We start from the raw sequence: 20,156 nt of genomic DNA on the forward strand, positions 1-20,156 counted from the left end.
GTGGCGAAGCCTCCACGGTGGCTTCCTCCTTGCCAGGTTCTCCTACCCAGGACAATAGCGGGGGTCACCCTGCTGTGTATGAGGCAGGACTTCTCTGCTGGCACGTGTGTCCCCTCGCAAGCCCTTGTTGGCATGATTGCCGGGTATCTTGCCAGCTGATAAGGGGGCACCTGTGAGCTGACTTCACCGGGAGTCTGGTTTGAAGGGGGCTCTAGCAAGCTCGGGAAGAAGCCCCACAGCTGGGACCTTGCTTTAAGTCAGGCTATGTGGGCACTGGTATGCCACTTCCACCAGCTTTAGACTGCAATGGTTCCTGGGCATGCCATGCCCAGCCTGCCCGGTTGGCTCTTCTCTGAGTACGCTTCCCTTTTACTTCTGCAACCATGTCTCCTCCACACCTACCCACCTGGTGATCTCTCAGCTGGTCCCCAACACACACACACACACACACACACACACACACACACACACCAGATTGAACATGCAATATATTCACACATTGTGACCACACCCAGAATACACTGTAGCACACACTGTATCACGCTACACACAGCACGGATACCACACCATATACCCACATACATAAAACACACACACACACACACACACACACAAACACGCGTGTGCGCGCACTCTCTGTGCTTCAGCATCTGCCCAGGGTACGTGGGAATTCAAGACCCTTTCATCTCAGGACACACAGGACATAGACCTCAGATGGCACCACTGCCTCTCCCCACCTCTCCCTTGCATCATCTCCCGCTGCACCAGGCAGACGGAAGAAGCTGCAATTAAAACTGTCAGGCGAGAGCGCGCGCTCACGCACATCACACACAACTCAAGTGCAGCCAGGCGGAGTGGTTGCCATGGGAACCGTCCCTGGAACTGATGGATTCTGAGGCGTCCTGCGGCAGTTGCCATGGAGAAGGTCTTGATGTTCTCCAGTCTCCGCAGCTCTTTGTGCCCCGCCCCGCCCCCACCCCCGCAACCCATCCTTGAGCAAATAGCTGTGGACCACCGTTATCTTGTCCCCTTTTCTCAAGTGGTAACTGCCCGTGGCCTTTTGTAGCCAGTGTTCTCCCAAGACCCAGGGGTCGCGGTGGGAGGACCTTCCTCAGAGAAGGATACCACACCCAGGCAGTCACTCCCAACCCCCACACCATCACTTCGGCAGAGCCCTGAATCTACTCTATGGAGCTGCTGGAGGCTGAAGGGCTTCTAAAATCACAGCTACCAGAGGGACTGGGCTACTTCCTGATGTCACACAGTTACCAAGGGCAAGAGAAGATGCTGGGGGTTGGGGGGAAGGCCCCGCAGCTCTATCAGGGGCCTGGGCTCACAGCCATCTGTAACTCCAGTTCCAGAGGATTCAGTGCCACCTCCTGACCTCTGAGGGCACCAGGCACACACGTATATACAAGCAGACAGACATATACACAATAAATAAACAGGGGGGGGGCACACTCTGGCTTTGGAACTCTGTCTTGAGCTCTCTCCAAACCTCGGTGGCACCACAACAAAGTGACCTAAGCTAGACATCACACCCAGAGGAAAATATATTTGCCAGCACAGGAAAGTACCTTCCTTCCAAGGGCCGGTCTACTGGCTCTGGGCGACAGATAACCTTAGGACATCATCAGAGTAAACAATGTCTGCTACGGCTAGCCCTGCCATGCCTACGTCTGGGTTCCGGGGAACGTTGTTGGGGAGTGGGAGTCTTGAGAGCAAAAATGGGTATGGAAATTGGAGCTTCCTCTAGGGCGAGGACAAGCAAGGGTTAAGAAGAGCAAACAAGAAAGAGCACTGATTAGGAGCCCGGGACAGCGGTAGAGAGCTAGGGCCCAGGCCTGGAGCAGTAGGGAAGTCAGGGCTCACCCCGAAGCAGGCCTAGCTTCAACTCCTGGAGCGCCTCTCGGCCTTCTCTAGCCGGGGCGCCAGGTGGCGCTCTTCTCCCTGTCCAGCACAGCTCTCCGCCCCCCTGCAGGGAAAGGTGTTTACTTGTTTGGGGGTGGGGTGGATGAGCCTCTGGGGTGGGTCTATCCAAGGTTAGCCAGGAGAGCCAGAGGCCAGCGCCCCTGCCTCTACATCCCGGGGCAGAGCATCCCTCCGCCCCGAATGACCAGCCTCTCTTCTTGGCTAAGCCGTAAGTAGGGGACCTTCTCCACCTGGGGCTCAGGGGAGAGAGAGACAGAGACAGAGACAGAGACAGAGACAGAGACAGACACAGAGAGACATTAATCACTAACGGGAACAAAGGCCCTGAAAGGGTTTTCCTGGGAGGAAACCACATGAGGCTATTTGTTCTGAGGCGTTCCTGCTGGCCAGAGCAGGTTAGAGAGAGCCCAGGGTTTCTAATGCTTTCTGACGCTTGGCACCTTGGGTCTGTGAAGACAGTGTTCCCTCCACTGGAGCAGAGGAAGGTCAGCCTAGGCTCTGTAAACCAGGCTGCCAGGCTGGTGCCTGCATGTGCGGTACAGAAGTGCCAATCTTGTGTCTACATAGCTTGAGATACATTAGATAACATAGCAGGCAGGTAGGGAACTGGAGGGTCCGTCTATCTTGAGCCCCAGCTCAATAACAAGAGCCCTATCTGGGCCCCTCCAATTCCGAGTGCCTCACTTCGGTGTTTTTCTATTTCCCTATAGAGAGCCCTTCGCCCCGCCCACTTCCTGGGCCTCCCCCGCCCCCCCCCGCGCCCCTCTGCCCCCTACCATCTCCTACCACACCCTTGGGGCCTCCATTTCCCTTCAGTTTCCCAAAAGAACATCTTCCCCTTGGGGTGACAGTTTCCAAATCTGAGTTCCCTGCACCTCTCCCTAAATGCATGACTCAGAGTCCCCTGCGTCCCCTCTGCTTCCTTCCTGGGGACCCTGCTGTCTGGTTCTCAGGTGCACCATGGGGCTAATGTGGCATGAGAAACCATGCCTCCCACTAGTGTCATTCGGAACTTTCAAGATGCTGGGGGGTGGGGGCAACTGAAGACGGCCTCTGGGGGTCAGAGCAGCTGCAAGCCTGTCTTGGTAGAAGAGCGTCTCAGGAGTCTGGGCTTTTTTGGAATGGTGGGATACGGCCTGGGAATCTGCATGTGTAGCCAGCAGCCTCAGCCCAGCCCCGTCTGAGCCTGCAGCTGCAGGGGCCTCCTGTGCAATTCCCCCAGGGGCACTGCTCCATCTCTTCTCTCTCCTCTGCAGGGAGGAGTGAAGGTTCTCATCACAGGCCCATGGCAAGAAGCCAGCAATAATTACAGTTGCCTGTTTGACCAGATCTCCGTGCCTGCATCCCTGATTCAGCCTGGGGTGCTGCGTTGTTACTGCCCAGGTGAGGAGGCTGGACCCCAAGAGGGTCTTGGGGGCGGGAAGGAAAACAGCAGACTCTGAGTCAGCCTTGGGGTGACCTTGAGCAAGTCACGCCTTTACCCTGCTTTCCTCGGCCATGAAGAAGCACGCTCGCAGTCTATTATAATAACATCCGTTGGGGCTCATGGATCCTGTATCAACCAGGAATATCAGGCACGCTCAATGGGGGTTGTGAAGAATACAAAGCAAAGGGACTATTTAAAGAACCAATTAGCCGAGCGACATATCTGAGATGGGGCCCAGCTGGGGCCAGGCCAAGGTGATAGATAGACAAGGTCTCTTCTACAGCAGAGCTGACCTCACTGCCACCCAGGCCACCCAGAGGCTCAGAGAACTCAGGGCCTTGTGCTCACAGTATTGACTCATGGGTGCACAGGGCAGGTTTGAGGAGGTCAGGGAAGCCTTTCATGTGGAGGGGCTGTGGGGAACTGGGGTGCAGGGGTCAAACTAAGATGAACACAAGCTCCAATGAGGGTTAAGCACACAAGTGAAGTGCTTCCAGTTTCAAGGCCTCAGGGGAAGCCAGCCAGAAGCTCCGTGCCTCCGTGGCTCTGTCTTCTCCCTTCCTCATCCTGGCCTTCAATAGCATCTAATTCATGAGGTCTTAGGCTCTTTTAGCCCGTGATTCCTTTTTACCCGAGACATTTCTGAGGGATCTCAGATGTTCAGGCGTGTCAAACTGGCCAATAAATCAGACACTTACTTGTAACAAACCATAAAGAAATTGATTTTTAGGACAATTATTTGGTATTTGTATAACATATCACCTATCAAAGATGAGATCAAATCTGCATACCAATAAATGGATGAGTTTGTTTATCTTTCCACCAAATATTAAATCTTGGCTATTTGATACCAAAGGGCATAGAAAAATCTTTAATATTTTTCAGTTAACCATATCTTAATTTTATAATCATCAATGCTGAGAATATGCCAATCTGCATGAACACGAAGTATAAAGTGGCATAAATTTGGCTTCGGGCCACTTTAGAGATTGTTAGAAGTTCTGTCCTAACTGCAAGCCAAAATTCAAAGTAATCCACAACTCAGAAAGCAACCTTTAAAAGCAAACGTTCAAATAATACAACACAATCCACACGGACCCGTGTGGTATTTGTGTGCTGAGAAGTGATGGAAGGAAGCTATTTAGTCTCTGTTTTCGGGAGTTGAGCCGCGAGAGCAGAGAACTTGGTGTGGGCAGCAGAAACACCGAAATTCATAACAGACAAGTCCCAGGTCAGAGACCAGGTGCTTCAGACAGGGTTTGCTGGTGGCATGTGCTGGGACAGCCATGAAGAGCAAAGCACATCCATATTCAGTAAAGTCACTCGAGCCAACCCGGGCAAGCGCAGCCCAGAATGCCTCAGAGTCACTATGCATTTATGTTGAAGTTTTGGTGGTTGAATGTTTAGAAGCCTTTCACTCTTGCCAAACTTGGTGTCAACTCTGGCGTTCCATTTGGCAACATCTTATGGGATCATATGACCCACGGTTTAGGGAGCTTGGATCTCCTTAGATTGGTATCTCTTAGTCTGACTGACTTCCGTCTACTTCCCTGTTAGCCTGTGGACCCCATGAAGGCAGGAGGCTGTGTCTTTCTTGGTGACTGATGTGTTCCCAAGGCTAGCAAGGTGCCTGGGGTGCTGGAGACTGGATCTCCAGGACCTTGGAGAACATGACCTTTCTGTTCGCTTGGCTGGGACTGGCGAACCTTTTTCTCATTAACCTCCTACATCACCAGCTTTATGACTAGCTCGTCCACCTAGCCTGGGCAAGGGACAGAGAGGCAGAACAAGAAAGATGAGACATCCTACGTTGTCTGAAGACAGAGACGGTGAAAATAGGGTACTTCCCACAGAAAGGAGTGCACTTCCGGGAGAAAGGAGGGTACTTCCGGCAAAAAGGAGTGCACTTCCGGAAGAAAGGAGGGTACTTCCGGCAGAGTCCAACTGGGAAAGGGAAGAAGGGACTCCCAGACAGAAGCAGTCTAACCAGGACTGTGCGGGCCAACAGGGTTCCCCTATACTCAGTGTGGTCTCTTCCCAGTGCCTGCTCATCTTGCTGACCCTGTCCCCTATTGCAACACTCTGGCACTTACAAACCAACCATTTTTCCTCCCTGACCTCTCCCTCTTCTCTCTCCCCCTTCTTCCTCTCTCCTCATCTTCAGACTTCTGTCTTCCCACTCCCTCCTCCTCTCTCTCGTCACCTTCCTTTGCAACCCACCAGATCAGAATGCTCTAATCTATGGGTTTGGCATCAACTGTTCATCTCAGCCTAGCTCCTCCTTCACTCTGCATGCTCCAGGATATGCCTATAGTATTCATGTGTACACACACACACACACACACACACACACACACACACACACACACACACCCCTCACTGCTGACCCAGCTCTCAACAGCTTCAAGGATAGCTCCAGGTCCTCCCTGCTAGGATTGGAGAGCAGCCATCCAGATGGCCACCGTTGGGCCAAGGCAGCCCCGCTCAGTGCAGGAGAGATAGCAGCATACTATTAAACTGTCCACTGTGCACCTGCTGTGGGAAGGGACTTGCCGATAAATAGAAAACACATCTTCTTTTCTTGTACCTGGCTAAATACCTTGCCTCTGGTTCTTGACAAGGGACTGGGCTTTGTATAGCCTCTGAATGGTATCCCAGGTCAGAACGCAGAGGATTCTGGGGGCTGGAATCAGTCTCAGTGGGGTATGTCCTGTCAGCCACATATCATCTGTGTAACCATACCTCAGAGATTGGTGCCCCTGAACCTTAATCTTCAGAGACCTTCTTCCACATACCCTTGAGCATAAAATGACCAGGGGCCATGAAGTGCTTGCCTCCAGGGCTCTTCACACAAAGGCAATTGGGGAGAAGGAAGGAGAGCCAGGGCCGTTCTGGTCTCCTCTGGTAATTCGCCTGCTCTCCACACACTCCTGGGTCCCCAGTGCTAACACACAGAGTCCATCCTGGCCAGTTTTTCATGGTCACTGGGAAACTTTAGAAGGGACACGAGTCACTTCTAAAATATCCTTTCTCCAACCAGATGCCACAAAACTCGGGGCCGTGTGCCATGGTCTGACTGCTGAACCTTCTGTTGCCAGTCTCACAAAGCACGTCCCATGAGAATATATCGTTTTAGCATGCCAACTGAAGTAGGTCCTGTCGGGTGTATTGATTGATTGATTGATTGATTGATTGGTTCATTCATTCATCATTTCCAAATCATTCGTTAGAGTCTCCTGCTTGCCGTGAATTGGGTCGACACCTAAACTGCAACTGAGATGAATCCCAGCCCATAGGACTGGGACTCAAAGAGTTTCTAATCCAAAGCCGGGTCAAGGCAACCAATGGCTTCCTTGGGAGGTGGTGCCAGCTGCTGGAGCTGTCATCTTGGGGTCTTCTGGAGGAAGCTGAAACCAATCCTAAAGGCTAGACCCCAGATGGCCTAGTCAACAAAAAGGGCCTCAGAGGCCGGTGAACACAAGCCAAGCCACCTTAGAGGCTGAGACTGGGAAAGGAAGGGAGGTACAGAGAACACAAATGCCACCTGCCTGTCTGGTACACCTGGCTGGGCCAAACCAAACCTGACAGAGAACAGAGTTCCTCCAAGTTCCCACAATCGCTGGCAACCATAGTCACATGGTCAAGGTCTGTCCTGAGCCCCAGGGGAGGCAGTGAAGACGGACTACTGAGAAGGGCGATGCTGTGAACTAGAAGCAGTAGGTGGAGGGGTCTGTCAAGAAGTCTGCTGGCTTGCAAGCCCCACTTGGTCTCCTCGGAAGTCGTCAGAAAGCAGAAGACGAACGCAGCGTGAGCAGCACACGTGTTAAAGCAGCTCACTTACAGGAGGTATGGGCGGCCAGAACTGGGTCTTGACAGGAACTGTGGCTCTGAGCGTGGAGAGCAGAACTGGCAGGGTCTCGAGCTGTTGGGAGCTGACGCTCTGCTACGAGAAGACAGAAAATAATGAAAGATCGAAGAGATACAGCAAGGGGAAGTGGAGAGGGTGTGCCCAGCAGAGAGTGTGCACGGTGGAGAGGGTGTCCTCGGTGCAAGTTCCTTCGCAGACATGAGGCTGCGCATCCCTGAGAAGCTGGCAGAAAAGGGGTGGCCCAGAGCCAGCCTTGGGAAGGGTGGAAGAAGATGTCACAACAGGCAGAGTAAGGATAAGGAGAGGCCCTTAGGCAGAAAGAGGTTGGCCAATGGGAGGCTGATTTAATTGTTCTTGCATGGGAAGTCAACGGCTTTAGACAGCAGAGAGATTTGATCTAAATTATGACTTTAAAAGATAATTCGGAGTTGATGTGTTAGCGCACACCTTCAATCCCAGCACTTGGGGGGGTGGGGAGGGTAGAAACAAGTGGATCTCTGTATTTAAGGCCAGCCTGGGTTACGTAGGGAGCACTAGGCTGCCCAAGGCTACATAGCAAGAACCTATCTCTCCCTGCTCCCCTCCCCGCCCCCCAAAAAAGATTATTCTGAGAGAATGGGTTAGGAGTAGCAGTAACCCACATAGGAAAGCCAGGGAAACTGGGCTAGGGGTGACCTTTAAGGAAGAAGACTCCCCTGGTTACCTCCTCTAGGGGTGCTCAAGGCAGCGCCCCCTCCCTGGGCCTATTGAAGCAGGAGCAGACACAGAATGGCAAGAAGCCATTGTGTCAGCAGAGGGAAGGAATGGTCTTCAATAAGAGCAGAAGCAGACAGAGAGGAGACTCAGAGAGGACGTCAAGGAAGACTGTGGGTCCTGGGCCTGACACCTTGAACTGGCAGGTGCCCCTTGTACTGCGTCTCTGGGGATGGCGAGGAAGCCTGAGCATCTGTTCCATTCAGATTACCTGTGTTACCTGTCGTGTAGAAGCCAGGGCAGTGACATAGGAGCAGTGACGGAGGGTCCTCCGAGGGGACACTGGACACAAGCTACGGCTTCCCCCACCTGGAGATCAGAGCGCCCTGGGATCACAGGGAGAGTTCTCAGAGCCCTTCCTCCCTGTTGGTAAACCAAGCACATCTCTAGGAGAGAACAGAGACCACAATCTCGGAGTTTTGAGAAGGGATGTGCGATGGGAGAAGACTCTGGATATCGTCGGGGATCCCTATCCAGAGAAGAACCATGGGAGGTTCTGCATGATCCCCAAGGAGCCCATCCTTTCAGATTGTGTCCTGGACACCTGGGGCAGTGATGTCCCCAAAACCTGCTTTCTATATACACCTCAATTGGAGAAAGGCCATGGCCAATGCGTTGGGTTTCCCATCGGAAGTGGGATCTGCAGATGTCCTTTGAGGGAAGCCAGAGCTTCACCCTGTCCTCGGGAGCAGCTGACTTGGATGGCTTCCTCACGACCGTAGGCTTCTGAAAGCCAAGAGCCCGAACAGTAATATGATCCCCGTGTATCCTCTCTGGAAATCAGCCTGCTCCTGCTGGAGGAGGCTCAGAGTATTGGTGTCTCAGCTCCAGAAAAGCAGTGCCCAGAAAACATAACCTGACCCCTATTAGGGGGTTGCTCCCCAACATAGCCATCATAGCCCACAGGACATCTTTGGGGACTACAGTGCAGCCCCCCAAGATGTCAACGGTAATATCTTGGTGGCGTAGCCTCCTCTCCAGCAGATGTAGGTCTCCTCCTCCAGCAGGCTTCTCTCCCGTTCCTAAAGAGAACATTTCATCCATTTATTCGGCTCAGTCAGGATTAAGAGTACAAGTTCACGCTTTCCCAGAGTCCTTGGAAGTAACATTGTGCTAGCATCTCACTGCAGCTCTGGAGCATCTCAGGCTAACAGGGCCACAGTGAGAGCCCCAGAAGAAACTTGCTGTCAGCAGGAAGCCAAACTCCCAAAGCACTGAGGATCCTACGTGAAGTGAGTCAGGACACGGCCAGACGTACCTGGAAAGAAAGAGTGGGATGAGCCGTCTGAACTGAGCTCAGGTCCCTGCCCATCCCAGGTAGCCCAGCAACAGATCGCTAGGACACAGAGGCTTGTCAAACATGACGGCACACACCATTAACCCCAGAACTCAGGAGTTGAGACAAACAGATCTCTGGGAGTTTTGAGACCTGCCTGGTCTATATAGTTCCAGGCCAACTAGGGCAGTATAGTGAGAACTTGTCTCAAAACAAACAAACAAACAAACAATAAACAATCCCTTGGGGATTCCACACACCCATTGACTGGAGCTAAGACTTTTTCCCGAAGTGCCACACTTGGGCCTTTAGGGATAGGAGGGCACAGGCTGGGTTAATAGCTGGTTGTTTCACTGAAAGAAGGGTAATTGGGAGGGAGCCCCTCACCCTGACCTGTCTCTTTCTGCCTTTCAGCCCATGACACGGGTCTTGTGACCCTACAAGTTGCCTTCAACAATCAGATCATCTCCAACTCGGTGGTGTTTGAGTACAAAGCTCGGGCTCTACCCACACTCCCTTCCTCCCAGCACGACTGGCTGTCATTGGACGGTAAGCACGGCCTTCTGGTCACCTTCTTGGGCACAGAGGGAGAGGGAATATAAATGTGGAAACAAAAGGAGGAGCTGGCAGAGAGGGGCAGGGACCAGAGTCAGGGTCGGCCAAGGGAGGACCTCCTGCCCCTGATTATGCGTACACATTACCTACCGTTCAGCCCGCATCTGGCTACTTGTTACCCCTATCTTAATCCAGCCTCTCTTGGCAACAGATGAAGCATGTGAGGCTGGCTTGTGGCTGTCACTCCTGCCAAGGTGTCTGAGTAGTTGAGCAAGCTCCTCCCCACCCCCGGCGCTGGGAGAGCCCTGCAGCAAGCCCAGTTGTGATGCCCCTCTGGTGCTGCCCCTGTATCTCCTTTGGAAAGAAGCGGGGATCCTGGAGGCATAGCCCAGCCCCACGCCTCCCGGGAAGGATAGCAGGGTGGGTGCTGTGGGAGCACCCGAAGCCTTCATTTCAGCTGACAGGCTTGAGTGGCCAGGCTGTGGAGCTGAAATGAGTAGCCCGGCCTCCTCTGGGAAGCTCAGCGCTCCATCATCCCAGCCTCTTGGCTGGTTTTAAGCCTCTGCCTGGTACAGCTCCTCAGACAAGCCCAGACTCATAACCGTGGCTGAAAGTATACTGCAAAGGAGGGACAGGGCTTGCTAGCCAAGGAGGGGCAGAGGCTTCCAGAGTTTTGGGCCTTGACCTTGAGTTGATGGATAGGTTCCTTTCACCCAGGAAACAAAAGAAAACCAATGGCAAAGGCAGACTAATGGACCCCAGGGTTAGAAGCTCCTTCCCTTCCCTACCTAGGTATGATACAAGATGGCCCAGAGCTGGCAAGTCCTGGGTGGGGCTTTGTAGAGAGAACAAATCCAAGACCTAGGCTAAGTACCAGGACAGTCTATAAAGGGGACAGTCTATCTGTACCTTTGTTGGAAACCACAGCAATCCCTGGGTGTTGAAAGGCTAAGGACCACTCGCCCACAGTAGCAGTCTGACCTCAACATGCCTTCTCCCATTGGCTGATGGTTCAGACCCTGCAGGGCTTTGTAGAACTTTTATGTTCAGCCCAGCCTTATCCCTGCCCCTGTCCCCATAGCCACAGGGTGCCCGGCAGCCGCCTTGGCCCATGAACCCTCCGGAGTTACTCCCAGAGGCGGTTTGGGGTCAGCAGGCATCTGCACCCTGGCGGGACTGCCGAAAAGCACCGTGCTGATCTTGGCAGCATCCCCAGCCGAGGCCGGAGCCAGCATGAGCTGATGGCCTGCAGTGTGTAACAGAGAAGGGCAGGGTGACCAGGGGCTCCTGTTCAGGAAATCCGGTTTCAGTTTTGCAGAACAAAACGGAGAATGGAGCAGGATGCTCTCTCTGCAGAGTCCTGGCTCTCCCAGAGTGACCCCATCAGCCTGACTAGGGTGGAACCCAGGGATGCTGGGACCACTGTAGGGTCCTGCCTGGAAAGCAGAGTCTTGAGCTAAATGGTGCCTTCAAGCACACAAAACATCTGCTGGTCCTTGGAAGCCCAGAAAGCCAGGTATACCTAATGGCGCTTATGACTAATGGAAGGCAGGGGCAGATGCTGTGAGAGGGGAGAAGCCAGACTGCCTCACAACAAGCACACTCCGGGGTCCTAGGCCTGCTTCCCAGCAGCCTCCTACTCCAAGGCCAAGTTCTCTCTTCTGTAGGCCTCTGAGCTGAAATTCGTTCAGCCCCTTGGCACAAAACAGGATGGCGTTAAGACATGGGCGTCTGAGCAACACTGGCTTTGTGTTACCACCCAGAACCCAGTTAGAACCCTAGCTACACGGGCATAGGGGCCACTCTGAGGATCCAGACTGTTCCTGCCTGTTTGGGGAAGGACAGCCTGCCCCAAGGCCCCTGAGCACCACAGAGGACCCGGGTGGCATTTTCTTCCCCTGTTCTTGGCCAGCAGTTCTTTCAAGTAATGGGAGGAGACTAGAGGTGGGGTCTGCAGGACTGTGAGATCCCACCTGACTGAGAATCTGGGAGCTTCCCAGCGCCTCTAGATCTCCTAAATGAACGCGCGTGGGTTGCCCACCACTTCTCTCGTCTGATGGCCCTTGGGGGAGGGGAGCAGCGCCGAGACACGCCAGGGGCATAATCTGCCCCAGTGCTGGAGACAGCTGAGACAGCTAGCAGGAGGGCGGGGGTCTCCCGGCCTCCTGCCAAACGCTTGGCTTGGCAGCGAGCTTTGTGTGGAGGCAGACGCTGCAGCGGCCAGGCGGGTAAGCATCTCCCCTCCACTCCCTCGCGTCACCATTCCCTACTGCGCCACGGCTACTGGGCACCTTCTCCATCACAGCTCACCAAACAGCAGGGACGTGTGTGCAAAGGCGGGGGTGGGGGTGAGGAGACTGCAGCACCGGGAGATCTGGGGCAACGCGGGCGGGAAGCGCGCACGCTATGCACACATTACACCCTCCCCACTACGCGCGCGCGCACCGCCGCAATGCGGGGTCTTTTCGCGCAATAGCTGGTGACGCGGGTCTCGTGGGGTTCCAGTGCACGCTGGCTGCCGCAGAAAGGCGGGTGTTCATAGGAAGAGCGCGCAGCCGTTCCTGGCAGAGAAGGCGCAAAAGCACTGCGATTGCGGGCTGGTAGCTTTGCTGTCCTTCCTGACATCGCCCTCCTCCGACTCTGGAGAGCGCTCTGTGTCCTTCCCCTGCCTTAAAGCCCGGGACTATTTGAGGACGGTAATTTCAGCCTTTGCCGCTTTAAAACAATGGACTTGTTTACCAGATTCAAGGCCAGGTGGGGGCGCCTGGTCCTGAAACGCAGAGCATTGGCGCGCACAAGGCGCGTGCACGCAACAGCTGCGGCTCCGCCTTTGTCCTAGCCGCAGTCTTTGTCCCTGGCCGCAGTCTTTGTCCCCAATGCTCAGTCTTGTCTGCTACGCGGCTTTTGTGTGTGCAGCCCCTCCCAGCAGGAAGCGATTTTCTTCTAGGTGGGGTCCCTTGACTCAGGATTTAATGCCCCTAAAACCTCCGCTAAAGCAAGGCAGAGAGAATGGACTTGCAGAAGGGGGAGGCACAGATGTGACAGCAGAGAGCCTTCTGGACCACCACACCTTCTCAAGACCTAGTGGGTTTCTCTATAGTACTTTCCTTACTGGGTGTTGAGGACAAAGGACCACTTCTGCTGAGACCCCATTGCACGGGCAGCCTGTGGTAGTATGCAGTGCGTGGTTGAGTCATGATTGCACCCACACCTGTAGGTGCAAACCAGCCTAAGGGAAGCCGAGCTTTAATCTACCCTACAGCTCCAAGGCTTCACGGAGGGGGGGTGGGGCACTTGAAGGCCAAGCAGGCGGTTATCAGCCAGGCTAAGAGAGGTGGAAGGAGCCAGCATCCGGGAAGAGAGAACAAAGGGGAGGAAAGCCTCCATCTTTGTCTAGGCTTTGAGTGTTAGCACATTTCTCCCCAACGGCTTAGATGCAGAGCAAAGGTCCCCGGCTATTTGCATAAGACCCCAGGATGGTCAGGAATAGGTCTTGCAAGAGGACACTTCTCCAGGCTGGAAGTAGGCAGCCATGACATTTGTTTCCCAGGAGGCTGTCTGGGTAAGGCTTCTGGGAAGCGTCTCCTCTGTCTGCCTTGGGTTCGGTGGATACACACAGCCAGGGCTGTGCAGAGATCTGCGCATGTGTTCATAAAGAGAAGAAGCCCAGACTACTCCCCGCTCCAGCCCTGGAGCCAAGGATGTGCTAGGCAGATACTCACTGGGCCACAGACAATGGGGTACTGGGTGACCTCTGTCTCTGGAGTGGACCTTTGTGTGTCTTGTCCTTTTTCCTTCATAACCCTCTGATTCTTGAGAGCAGTAAGCTGACAAGATTCAGGGGCTCCCTGCCCCCGCTCCCACCCCGACTGTCTCCTTGAACCTCTGTAAACTGCTTAGATTGTTGATCCTGATGAGAGGACTGGACTGAGAGTTGGAAGCAGCTCTCCTGGGCTGGTCACCTGGACAGGCCTGCTGACTTCACCCTAGGGAGGGAGGAACCTTGTCATCTCAGGCAAGGAGGGGGCTGGGGCGGGGAGCTAGCCTCAAGCAGTCTAGAGGTCTCCCTCAACTCACAGGACAGAGGCGATTATGGCCCTACACACCCCTCCCCCAGCGTCCTGTCTTTGGCCTAAAAGAAAAGGTAAGATCTGGCTTCCTAGTTTAGTCTGGTCTGACCTGTCCTCTGCTTCTGAACTGTGATGGTGCTGTGAGCAGGTCTAGCCCTGGCATGTGGGCCCCTCCTAGCTGGCATCTGACTCTAGCCTATGCAGAACGGGGCTAGGGGATCACCCAGACATAGATACATTGTATACAACCCTGAGACTACAGGAACCTCAGCAGCTAGAGGCCCTGCATGCAGTCTAGCTGTGCCGCTTGCTCCTGAGAGGCCTCTGGGACACTTGTCCACCCAATGGTATTCTGGGTCCGACAGTGGACCCAGGCCCTTGTTGACCAATCTCTGGTCCCTACTGTCCAGTCCACCTAGACATCATCCTCTTGGGGCCTGCTGGGTGACAGAAGAGAATGCATCTGGGTAAACAGAGACCCAGAACAATCCACAGACGTCCTCTCCCCCACACAATGAAGGAAGAGACAAAAGTTAACTTTGTATATTATAGCATAGAACACAATGGCCACAAGAATTCTGTTTGTTAAGAAGGGTCTCACCATGTGGCCTTGGCTGGCCTGAAGCTCACCATGTAGACCAGGCTGGCCTAAACCCACCTACCTCTGCCTTGCAGTGCCAGAATTAAAAGCATGGGCCACCGCACAGTCTACAGATTTTATTTTATTTTATTTTAAGAAAAGACAATGGTTAATTGTCTTACCTTAGATAAACAGCTTCAAATCCTAGCATAATTAAAGCCTGGGAGCACAAGATCACTCTGTCCTGCCTCTAGGGACACTGTAGACTTCCTGTCACCAGTAAGCAAGCAAAGACCAGAGAGGGAATCAGGACCCCACCTGGAGCTTTCAAAGTCTACCCAGAGTGAGCTTTGAGCAAACAAATGCTTGTTAGTACACGGGTGTCTGGCTGCTTCCGTGTACAGCAGCGACCTGGGGGACACAGGTGGCAGCAAGCTTGGTTTGAGCCAGTCTCACACTAGGGACTTGGAGCTGAGTGACAGGAAGAGGGTCTTGGATATGAGTGACAGGAAGAGGGGAAGAGGGTCTTGGATATGAGTGACAGGAGGTGGGTCTTGGAGCTGAGTGACAGGAAGAGGGTCTTGGATATGAGTGACAGGAGGTGGGTCTTGGAGCTGAGTGACAGGAAGAGGGTCTTGGATATGAGTGACAGGAGGTGGGTCTTGGAGCTGAGTGACAGGAGGGTGTGGCCAGTGTCTTCTCCTTGTCAGTCCCTCCTGTTCTTTGTGGGGTCCTCCTCACAGGTTGGGGGTGTGGCTGCTTTCCTTTCTGTTGCTGTGAAACACTCTGACCGAAGGCAGCGTAGGGGAGGGGAGCACTTCTGTGGCTTGTGCATTAAGGTCATCATTCATCATCCACGTCATCATCGCACCCTCTGACTACTGAACTCTCCTACGGCTCCTATTTAGTTACCACGAACGGCAGAAGCAGAAGCCTGAGGTCCAGGGCACAGGGCCAGGCTCCCCTCAGAGGATGTAAGAAGAGTCCCCTGTCATCTCACCCACTGGCAGTTAGCCATTAACATCCTTCGTCAATATAGTGAGGCAACATAGCCCCAGTCCCTCCTCCACTGCCACTTGGTCATCTTTCTTCTCTGCGTCCCTGTATTTATGTAAGGAGCCATCTAGTCCACTGTGACCTCATTAACCAGTCATCTCTGGAATCTGGCCCTACTTAGGAATCAGATCACATGCTTGAGGTTCCAGTAGGCAACCCAGAACACCGGCTCTTGACGACTGGTGTCCAGGGGCACCCAGGAGACTCATGCGGTGGAGAAGACTCCTCCTGCGGTGGTTTGGATGAAATAGCCTCCCTAGTTTCTGACACTTCAATACTTGGTCTTCAGTTGGTAGAGCCGTTTGGGAGGCTTAGGAGGCAACAAGGAGGCCCTGTTGGGGGGAGCACGGAACTAGGGATTGATGGAGCTTGAGGCTTCAAAAGCCTTTACCATTCATTCCCAGTGTGCCTGCTCCCGTGGGGTTGAGCTGTGAGCCCTCAGCCGCTGTGCCTGCTGTTGCCTCACTTTCCTGCCATGATGGAGACAAACTCTTACCCCACTGGGCCGTAAGCCCAGATAAACCCTTCCATAAGTGGCCTTGGTCATGGCGTTTTATCACAACAACAACAACGTAACCAAGACAGACACCCAGTGTGGTCCCGGCCATCTTTAGCTGTGCTGAAAGCGAGCTGAGCTGCAGAGAACACGGAAGCCTCACCGGGGTTTGATCTCTATGGGACTCTGAGCAGACATGGTGAGGTCTGCAGCAGGGTGCAGCCCCACGCTTAGGAGCAGTCTGGAAAGGAAGTGTAGCTCCACACAGCAGTGAGCGCTTACTTTGTGGACGCTGGGGTATCCGCAGTGGAAGCAAGCTCTGGCTGGACAATGATGCTCCTCCGTCCGGTCCTGGGAAACGGGACAGAAAAGGCATTGGCGTCCATTTTCTGAACCTCCACATCTACGTACCATGGACATGTGGACCAGCATAGCACAGCCATCACCAACATCATAGTAGGTCCTTATTGACCACATGACCCTTATGCTCTATGAGCCCTGCTGATTAGTCCTGCCTGTTTGGAAGCCCCTGTGCCCAAATCTCTGGACCTTCACACTCTCCTGCAGCTCCTTTCAACTCCCCTGCCTGTTACCAGCTCCTCTTTCCAGAAAGTTCTATAAGAGCCTATGTAGCTGGCCTCCTTCTTTTCTTTGCCCGCTTTCCCCAAGGACTCAAGCTTGGATCTAACATACTCTGTCATCTACCAGTCTGTTAGTGGCTTCTTCTTATTGCTATGCCTGAGGAAGGATTTCACCCCATCATTGTGGGGAAGGCATGCATGGTAGTGAGGCCTAACATGATGTCCAGTCAGGAATCAAAGTGCTGAGACCAGGACCAGAGGCCAGGACAGCATGCAAGGCCTTCCCCCAACAACCCCTTTCTAGCCAGGCCTTCCCCCGTTTCTAACCAGCATATGTCACAAAGGTTTCATAACCTCCCCAGACAGCACCACTGGCTGGACACTCAGTCAAATACAAGAGCACAGGGCATGATGACCACTCCTCAGTATATCTTCTAGACCTGTCACGTGACTTCCCACATCCCACCCTTCTTCCTGGCCTTTTTGATGAACCCCAGGAGGAGAGTGGACCCCCTGCTTCCTCCTCCCTCCCCCGCCCCCAATGTCGGCTCCAGCCTGGTACTTTTCTCTCCTTCGTTTCTTTCATGCTTTCTACTTCTCCCCATCCCCAACACCACTGTCATGTAGCCCAAAATAGTTGTGCACGTCCTAGCCTGTCTCCTGGCCTCCTTCCCCCACCCCACCCCCCCGGGGGGGGGTCATTCATTCTTCCATCATCCTGTAAATATGCGCTAAGCCTCTGTGGGGTGCCAGGCACTGGTCTAGGCCCCGGGGAGTCTTAACTCACCCAGGGGGTTATATTCCAGTGGGGACAAAGACAAAAAGACAAGTTGCAGATAAAAACACCAGCTGGCAGTGAGCACTAAGCAGAAAGATTGAGCTCGCTGATCTGGGAGAGGTTCCAGGCAGGTATTTGGGGTTGGGGAGTAAGAGAGGCACCTGTGAGGGTGAGGTGTGTGTGATGGGATAGAATTCAGCTCACGGGAAGGACATGCTAGGCAGAAAGATTCTCGAGAACACAGTCCTGGGAGGGTGGGAATGAGCTGAGCATTCTGACACACCCAAGGAAGAGGAAAGGAAGGTGGCTATGCAGGGAGAATCAGCTAGCGGCCAGACGCTCCAGTCCTCATGAGCTCCGTCATCCAATGTAGGAAGCTAACACTTCGTCCTAAGGTCCATAGGGAGCTGCCACGGAGGAGGAGCCCATGAGCTCAAGCTTGTGCTAAGTAGGTGAGGTGGTGCGCCCAGGTGTGTGTAGATGACGTGAGACGTTCAGGTCTGTTTGCCAGGCCACCCCAGCTGCTGTCTGGAGAATGCACTGTGTGTCTCTCTGCGGCTCCCTTCCCAGAGGCCAGAGCATCCGCTTAGGCAACAGATGCTAGGAGCGATTCTGACAGAGCTTGTAGCAATCTGCAGAGACACTACTGGCTTTGAGAGACATTTGGTTGTAAACTGAGATGTCCTGCTGGGGTCTGAACGTCTGATGAGGACTAGGTGGGTTGATGTCCAGATTCGTGCCTTTAACCGCTAGAGGGACAGCGACTTATATTCTGAGACAGACGTTTGGAGAAGCACCTGTGGGAGCCATGGACAATGTAGAGCTTGGTTTTGGTGTGGTTAGGCAGGGATGCCAATGTCACAGTTGGCTTTGAAGGTCTGGAGACAATGGAGAATGGGGTACAGATTGGGGGGATCGTGAGCGTGTGGGTGGCTATGTGTAACTGCTCCATGAAAAAGTATGGAAAGAGAAGGTGTGTGGTGACCATGGGGTAGGCCGGGAAGTGGTGGCACACCCCTTTAATCCTAGCACTCAGGAGGCAGAGGCAGGTGGATCTCTGAGTTCAAAGCCAGCCTGGGTCTATAGAGCAAGACTCAGGAAAACCAGATTTCAGAGAAACCCTGTTTAAAAATAAAAAATAAAAAGTAAAAAAAAAAATTAAAAAAAGCAAAAGCGGACCACAGTCTGGCCTACCACGTACCCATAAGCAAAAGAGGCCCCAGCAAAAAGGCTGCACAGCCAGTGAGGTGGAAGGCAGAGAGAAGAAAGCACTTCAAGAAGGCCTTGGTCATTGTGTCCAGTGCCAAGTGAAGAAGGAAAAGAATATTCCAGCCAGGGGGACCCATGTGTTGGAAGAGTCTAGAAAAGTCAGGGGAAGACCAAGCTTAGAGAACTCAAGAGTGTGGCCAAGAGTTCAGAAACGATAGTGTCAAGCCTGTCTCAGCTCAGAGTGACAACCTGGGGCAGGACAGCAGAGGGCATGAGCCTCTCAGGCTGACCTGGTGGGGAGGTCCTGTGCCTCGAAGTTTGCTCCCTCTACTGCACAGCTGGAGGGGAGAATCCAATTTCTCCTTCTCTTACCTCATACATCTGTTTGCTAGGACCATGAGCAGGAGGAAGGTAGCCTCTGAGCCCTGCATCTGCCCAGAGTCCCAGAGAGACCCCCTCCTCATTCTTCCTATCTGGGATTGAACTCTAAACAGGAACGAATGATGATCGTTCCCCACCCAAATAGCATGCTGATGTCAGATGAGAGGAGGCAGCCCTGGTCTCCTGGCTACTGGATGCTGCCATGATTCAGGGATCCTGTGGGTAGGAAGGCTGCCCATCAAGTCTGCAGTGTGGCCCATCCACTCTGCCATTCGGCTGGCTTCTGTGGACTTTCCTGAGCCGGGCTCCAATCATCCATCTCTCTGAGAAAGGATGGAGAGGCTGGTCTGTAGATCCAGCAGCAGAGAGAAATGACCCTGAGACTAGGAGCCCGGAGAGCAGCAGCAGCACGGTAGCAAAGAGGCAGGATGCAGACTGGGACCTCTGGAGACTTCAAGAGGAGACACTGCCCACATAGTGCAGCTCCAGGTGGGGCTGAGGGGACAGCCCTCAGCCTCTGACAGAAACCAAGGCTAAGGCCTCTCAATTCTCTCAAAGTTTCTAACAATGCACACATGTCTGGTCCTGTCTGCATGGTCCAGTGACCTTATCTCTCACCTCTGCGACACCAGGGTATTCCAAACAGTCTTTGACAGGCTGTAGACCAGCTTCCTACACTGTAGACATGGCCCACTGTGAACTAATGACACGAGACGTTTAAAGGGGGGGACGTGGATAAGACCAGCACAGAATGAAAAGCATCAGTATTTGAAAAACAAACCTAGGGCTCACTTGCGGAAAGCCTGGGCCCCAGAAGACCAGCCACCCCATACCAAACCACAGCTGACCAAAATGGAAGTCTCTAAATCGTTCCCTCTGCTGTGATGTTCTCCCTTTCACCTGCTTCCTCTTCTTCACACAACAGCCACCCACGGGAGACAGGAAGGCAGATGAAAAAAAAAAAAAAAAAAAACTGGTTAGAAGCCCGAAGCTTCTAGCAACATAGTTGCTTCTAGCAACATAGTTATAGTTTCTTTACCGGGGTCAAGGGTCACCAGAGGCAACCCAGCTGAACAAGCTAATGCTTTTTGCCAACATTCACACCACCAAGAGGGATGGAACCTGACTCACACCCTGGGCTTGAGATAACACGTGCCAAGGAACCAGCTCTGTTACCAGAAGATGGGGACGATCT

At 53.4% G+C, this 20,156-nt stretch overlaps 1 protein-coding gene across 1 annotated transcript in view; it reads left to right on the plus strand.

Annotated features, from left to right (window-relative positions):
• The window catches only part of Camta1 (calmodulin binding transcription activator 1), an 828,009-nt gene that overhangs the window by 741,784 nt on the left and 66,069 nt on the right, over positions 1–20,156 (plus strand). Inside the window, 2 exon segments of the mRNA XM_032890958.1 lie at positions 3,189–3,315; positions 9,670–9,804. Coding sequence (XP_032746849.1) covers positions 3,189–3,315; positions 9,670–9,804 — 262 coding nt within the window.

Source organism: Rattus rattus, chromosome 1, assembly GCF_011064425.1.
Source record: "Rattus rattus isolate New Zealand chromosome 1, Rrattus_CSIRO_v1, whole genome shotgun sequence".
Classification (NCBI taxonomy): Eukaryota; Metazoa; Chordata; class Mammalia; order Rodentia; family Muridae; genus Rattus; species Rattus rattus.